We start from the raw sequence: 7,103 nt of genomic DNA on the forward strand, positions 1-7,103 counted from the left end.
TCGCCCTCCGTCTCCTTCTCGCCCGGGGGCGCTGCCGCTGCCGCCGCGGCCGCTGCCTGCCGGGGCATGTCGTGGACGCCGGCCGAGACCAACGCGTTGATCGCCGTGTGGGGCAACGAGCGGCTGGTGGAGGCGCGGTACCAGCAGCTGGAGGGCGCCGGCACCGTGTTCGGCAGCAAGGCCCCCGGGCCCGCCATGTACGAGCGCGTCTCCCGGGCGCTGGCCGAGCTGGGCTACGAGCGGACCCCGTCGCAGTGCCGCGAGCGCATCAAGGTAGCGCCGCGCGGCCGGCGGCGGGGGATGGTGGGGGGCGGGCCGGGGCATCGCGGCCTCTCTGCCGCCACTGATGCCGCTGCGGGGCCCCTTAGGCTGTGGAAGGCTGCTGCTGCGGCGGCCCAGGCCATCACGGCTGTGCAGGGCTTCAGTGCTGCATCTGAGCCATCCCTGGGTCCATCTCCAGGCCCAGCTGCTACGGGGCCCTGCTAACTGGTGCTTCCCAGGGCGATCAAATCCCACTGGGAAAGAGAGTTTGCAATGTATTTGGGTCACTTGGCCACGTGGGGTCCAGTCACCCCCTGCGCTGGAGTTGGTGTAGTTATGCTAGGGATGATGCTAGGGATGTTCTGGTGTTAGGCTATTGGTGATCACTTATTTGATGTGAAATGCAGTTCTGCTTTTTAGCTCTTATCTGAGCTTTGGGTTTTCGTAAGTGCATTACTTCCACAGGACGTTCTCATCTTGCTTGGCAGTCTGTGGTGGGCATTTATGAATCAGATACCAGGGATCTGGAATCTTACTTCAATTTTCAATATCAAAATCTTGCTGCACAGGAAGGCTCATGCTGACTAGCTATCTTGTACGACTTTTAGTCAGATCAATAATATGATGGAAGTAACTGGGTTCTTTTTATGTATTTTGGTTTCCAGTGACATATAAGACCAAGCAGTGTAGAGGGGTGCAACCACTGAGGTTTTAGTTTGACAGGTCATAGGCTCATAGAAAATTACGGTTGGAAAGGACCTCAGGAGGTTGCATTGAATCCAACCCCCTGCTCAAAGCAGGACCATCCCCAACTTAGATCATCCCAGCCAAAGCTTTGTCTAGCCAGGTCTTAAAAACCTCCAAAGGTGGAGATCCCACCACCTCTCCGGGTAACCTGTTCCAGTGTTTTACCACCCTCCTTCTGAAAGTTTTTCTTAATATCTAATTAGGGGTCATTCTAGTTCTCACGCTTTATGAGTTTGCTGCTCCTTTCTTTCAGGTTAAATAGGTATAGCAGTTAAGATTCCTGTAGAGGTAAGAACTTTTCTGCTTGGATGTCCTGCTAGAATGTATCATGATTCATGAATAGTAGAAAGCTTTTTAGTAACTGAGGTGTTCTAAATCTAGCAAACATCTACTACTTAAAAAAGGTTTCCCAATTACTAATTCTGTTTGTTTTCATGGACTGAAAAGTCCAGTCTTCCTAATCTTATAATTCACTTCAGAAAGTCTAGGCCTTTCTAAACGGAGTGTTCTACATCTACTTCTCTTAAAAGGGGAGGATTCTGTTTGGAATGCAAATCTTCTAACCTGTTATAATGTGAATAAGTTAGTTATTAAGCAGGAAATTCTGCTATTGCCCTTTGTTAATATGTTGTTGCTGGGGAGTGGGATAATTAATGATCTGTTTCTGGGTTTCCTTTCAAACTATTAAATATAATAATGCTAGCAACCCAAACTATATTTCTAAGTGGATGCATTTCCCTGACATGATGACTTTTCAGCTTATACAAAGTAAGCTTTTAAGATTCTTTTCAGTGGTGGCCTTGTGTGTAATTCATTAGACTGCTGTACTGTTTCTACAGTGTAATCACTTAAACGTATATATGACCGGAGTGTTTGAGAATACTGTATTACTATGAGTGTCAAGTGTATTGCTGTGCATCTGAGTTGTGAGAGAGAGACTTAAGTTGTCTTCCATTAAAACGAATGAAGAAAGCATTGTTTGTTGAACACCAAACTCAGGTTCTATTGTATATATGTATATTTGGCTGCTTAGTCTGAGCTGCTGCTTGTCCTTTTTTTGTACTGCCTGGCACATTTCTGTAAAAGCCACAGGCATGCTCTGCTCTTCAACGAAGTAATTTCTATTTATACTTGAAATGCAGCAAAATGCTTCTCATTGAAAGATTTGCTGTCTCTATGCTTCCACTTGCTTTTAATTGATACTCTAAAAAACCTCTTTGAATCCCTTGTGTTTGGGCATCTTCCAAGGTTTTCCTCCTTGAATTAACTAAACTTCCAGGAAACTTGTTCTTACTGCAGGTTTTTCTGTGTGGTGGAAAAATGAACGAGTCTTTACTAGAGGTGCATTGTGTGCCCCCAGTGCTTAAAACCAATGACAGTTCTAGTTGTCTTGGATGGGAGTGGAAACTTTCTCCAAAAACTGTAGACAATTGTTAGGTTAATGCAACTATAATTGTAACAGGCACTGGACTAAATGTTATATAAGAACTCTTAGCAGGTTTTTGACAAATTTTTCATGTTTAGCATGGCTGAGACCTAAGCATTTGACTTTGGATGGGACTTCATTTGAGTAGTTCACAAGGAATAGTCACCAAATTGCTTTCCTACTATTGGCACATTTAATAAATCTATCATAACGTGTACCTGTGTTGACTCTTCTTAGTTTGTTGCTTGGGAGACTTTCTTGTGAAGCTGAAGAGGTTAAACAGAACTTTGTTCAACTTAATTATTTCAGGAAGGCAAAGAATATGAATTGGTTACATTATTTCATCTTTGCATATAATGGTGCCTAAGCATCATGCTTAAATTTATATCTTGCTGACTATAGCAGCATTATTTTGCAGTTCTGTCAGATGTTTGTTGCTCTAAAATTGTCTGTCAAGGTGTGATGCACCTGTAATTGCCTGTGTAGATTGTTCTAATTGATACTTGAATTAAGTCTAGTGTTTCTGTTTCACACTCTTGTCTCAGTGGTACACATTGATCCAGCATTCCTCATCAAGTCCATTTTGTATAGGATGCTCCAGGTGTGCTCAATTCTTGACCCATGGGTGAAATCCAGCCCACGGAGTCAGGGCACCTGGCCTGTGGGATTCCACACAGATTCTCGGAAGTTTGGCAACATGGGAGCAGTAGCCTGGGCTCCACCTGCCCCATGTGCTGGATCTGGCCCACAGATGGACCAGGCATCTTCCATCCAACCTGCAGGGTGAAAAGGTTGAGCACCACTGGAATAGGCCAAAACAGGCAAGTGAAGAATAGCAGTTAAATTATGGTTATGTGTTGTCTACTCATTTATGAGGTTAACTCTTTAATTTTCCAGCGTTCTTCTTAAGTCTTTAACATGTTCCATTGACAGGTTTTTTTTATGTTACTTAATCTCTCTGATATGTGGTGTACTGTAACAGTATGATCTTGTGTATATCCTGGAGGTCTGTTATAAAAATATTCAGTACAGTCATCTGATGAACTGAAGAATGTATCTTTCTGTGCCATTCAAAATTGGATTAGATTCTCAATTTAGAATCACCCTGCTATTTAGCAAGTATTATCTAATACTTGGGTTTTTCAAAGGAGCCAAGAACTAGTCTTGATGCAGGAATTACCAGCCTGAATTCTATGGCTTGTGATTATTCAGAAGACAAAGTAGATAATCAAAGTAGCTACTTCCAGCCATGAATTTCTAATTCCTATGGAATTTAAGTAAGAATTGCATTCCTTGTTTCTCTAAAAATCTCATTTTAGATCATTTTTCTATAGGTCATTGCTTTAAGTCACCTTTAAGATATGGTCAAGAAAGCCAAGCAGCATACTCTTAAAAAGAGGAACTGCATAGGTCATATTCTGCTACCACTGGAACTGCATAGGTCATCTTCTGCTACCAGTTGTCTGAACATGAGACTAAAGGCTGATAAACAAGTGGTTCAGTTGTATTTCATCTTGTATATTGTAGCTGAGTTGGAGTGATCTTGTAATGAGGATAGTCCAGGAAATGTACAAGGCAAGGATGAACTGTGCCTGAAATCTTGTCAAACATCTTTCTCAATTATATAGGTGGTTCAGTAAGATACCACAAAAAAAAGAAATCCTCTTGCTGCTTTACATATTGTCAGCTATAGCTTTACTACATTCTGTATTTCCACAAATGTTATAAGACCTACTAACCTCCTGGTTCCCCCTTGATGTTCATTTTTTTTTTAATTAAAAGAATTGTGGGGAGCGTATAAACATAAATTATGCCTTCAAATATTCAGGATCCCGCTTACGCTTTGAATGCTTTACAATACTCATTCCTGGCATCTGTAGAATCTTAACTTCCTCCCCAACTAATTTAGTCTTCTCTGCTGAATAATTTTTTCCATTTCTCCAGTTTTATCAAGTATGTGCATTCTATCCTAATTTGAACCGGATGTTAAACAAAGTCCTGGTTCAAACTTTGCTTTTAACATCTGCATATGCTTTTCTCCACATATACAGAGCTGGCCTGGTGTCTGGAAATAAGACTGCTGTTCAGTTTGGCTATTCTAGAAAGTCTGTCTTAGATTTAGAGATTCACACAGAATTGTTCCAAGAATTATTGCAATCTTTTCCCCCAAAGGAGATGTGTTGAATCAGACTTTATAGATGATTCTCTTATATAGGGGTTCTCTTAACCAGTCAATATCAACATTTTTTTTAAATGGGAATTTTTTCCTTGAAATCAGATTTTTTTTTTTTAATTTAATTTTATTCTATGGTTTTTTTGTTAGGTTTATTTTTTTTAAAGCATCTAATCTTAAATTTAAAATATCTTTAATATGTTAAAGCTCAAAGATATGTAAGTGGAATAGGAATTATAACTTATATACTATTTGAGACAATACATTCATGTAACATTTTTAGAAAAGTTATTTAGGTAGGTCACAACAGGCCATGAACTATATTAGGGGCACAATCTTATGGGGTTCCCAGAGGCTCCTCTATAGATTACTAGAGATTAAAGAAAACCATTGTACCACTCTGTGCTTCAGTTCAGAAGCATGAAGCATCTCTGTGATGCTTAGTTTCAGTTTTCAAACTGTGGTTTTGCATCTCCAGAGACAACATTACTGCTGTTAACAAAGTATGGAGATGAGAGAGAACAGACCTGTTTACTTGCCCATCAGCCCTATTGTTTCTCTGCAAGTTTGTGTGCACAGAGTCAAGTCCCTTACCTTTCTCTAAAAGTGCAGAGTTTCAAGAAGTTAAATGAATAGAGGATTGTTGGGGATGGGGTTGATCTGGGCAAGGAGGAGGAGTCTGGAGATGAATGCAAGGAGGGAGGGGCACGAGAAACAAAAGAGAATAATTTTGAGCAGAGTATTCCAGAAGTTTTGAGGGAAAAGTTTCTGAGTATAGCTTCTTTATTGATTTGAGTTCTAGTGAGGGGAATGGTATGGTAGAAGGGAAAACCTATCATGGCAGCAGGCTTGCCAGGCTTGCCAAACATAGACCCTGTTTGGAAATATTTTAATGAAGATTATATCAAACAGCAAGAATGCACTTTTTGTAGAAAACAGTGATTAAACAGACTTCCTGCCCAGTGATTTAAATAATGATTTAAACCTATTTCATTTAAATCAAATCCACCCTGCTCAGAACTACTCAGTTTCCACATTTGTAGGATTCCAAACTTTTTTTCTGACCCTTTTTTTTTCCTTACTCTGTCATACCACTTTAAAGTTGTGTCCTTACATCTGCTATTTCTTGCCCAGCAACAGTATCTACTGATTATTCCTAGACACCTTAATTGCTTGAGGTCTTATCATTCTTATTAACAGAATTGTTTGCTAAGATGCATGTAGTCTTTGCTTCTGTTACTTTTTGCCATGCATATGCATAGATGAAAAATTACTAGGTAGAGATGCTTGGAATAGCAGCTTATACCCCTTGTGTAATGTCATTAGTGCTAGGTTTTGAATTTTGAGCATTATCAAAACATAAAAATGAAAAACCCAAGAAACTCTAACTGAAGAGTGTACTCTACAAAACATCTTAAATATCCCAGATCCTGTATGAACCATGGTTTCATTTTTATGAATGAGGTACCTCCCTTTTGCTTATATTTGTTACTAGGCCTGTGCAAACGGCTAGTACTTGCTTCGGATTCAGCCGATTCAGGGGGACAGTGATTCGATTTGGTGATTCGAATCACTGTCCCGAACTGATTTGACCAAATCTGATTCAGAAATTCAGCCCCCCCTGAATCGGCCGAATCTCCGAATCAAACAGGCCCCATCCCCCCCCTGCTGGGGGGGGGGGGGGCGGTGTTTGCCCAAAACCCCCGGGGGACCCAAGGTGGCGGCGCCACGGGGGGGGGGGGGGGCGGTGTTTGCCCAAAACCCCCGGGGGACCCAAGGTGGCGGCGCCACGGGGGGGGGGGGGGGCGGTGTTTGCCCAAAACCCCCGGGGGACCCAAGGTGGCGGCGCCACGGGGGGGGGGGGGGGCGGTGTTTGCCCAAAACCCCCGGGGGACCCAAGGTGGCGGCGCCACGGGGGGGGGGGGGGGCGGTGTTTGCCCAAAACCCCCGGGGGACCCAAGGTGGCGGCGCCACGGGGGGGGGGGGGGGCGGTGTTTGCCCAAAACCCCCGGGGGACCCAAGGTGGCGGCGCCACGGGGGGGGGGGGGGGCGGTGTTTGCCCAAAACCCCCGGGGGACCCAAGGTGGCGGCGCCACGGGGGGGGGGGGGGGCGGTGTTTGCCCAAAACCCCCGGGGGACCCAAGGTGGCGGCGCCACGGGGGGGGGGGGGGGCGGTGTTTGCCCAAAACCCCCGGGGGACCCAAGGTGGCGGCGCCACGGGGGGGGGGGGGGGCGGTGTTTGCCCAAAACCCCCGGGGGACCCAAGGTGGCGGCGCCACGGGGGGGGGGGGGGGGGCAGGTTCTGCCACAAGCCCCCAGAGGCCCCAATGGTCGCTGCAGCAGCTGGGGGGGAGGGGTGGTGTTTGTTTTGGTTTTTTTAAAGAGCTGGGATGCTGGGTGGGGCAGACATTGATGGGGCTGGGACAGCGGGTGGGGGTCAAGGGGTGCTGGGGGAACGGGCAGGATATGGGGCCTCATGGGGGTCCCCCCATGGTA

The 7,103-nt window shown here is 44.8% G+C and overlaps 1 protein-coding gene across 1 annotated transcript in view; it reads left to right on the plus strand.

The window, feature by feature from the left end:
- Positions 1-105: 105 nt before the first annotated feature.
- Positions 106-7,103, plus strand: part of MSANTD2 (Myb/SANT DNA binding domain containing 2) — a 49,360-nt gene continuing 42,362 nt past the window's right edge. Inside the window, exon 1 of the mRNA XM_019508770.1 lies at positions 106-273. Within this exon, the coding sequence (XP_019364315.1) occupies positions 196-273 (78 nt within the window). The 5' untranslated portion in view covers positions 106-195. The remainder of the gene's footprint in view (positions 274-7,103) is intronic.

This window comes from Gavialis gangeticus, unplaced genomic scaffold, assembly GCF_001723915.1.
Source record: "Gavialis gangeticus isolate Ggan-Ray unplaced genomic scaffold, GavGan_comp1, whole genome shotgun sequence".
Taxonomy (NCBI): Eukaryota; Metazoa; Chordata; order Crocodylia; family Gavialidae; genus Gavialis; species Gavialis gangeticus.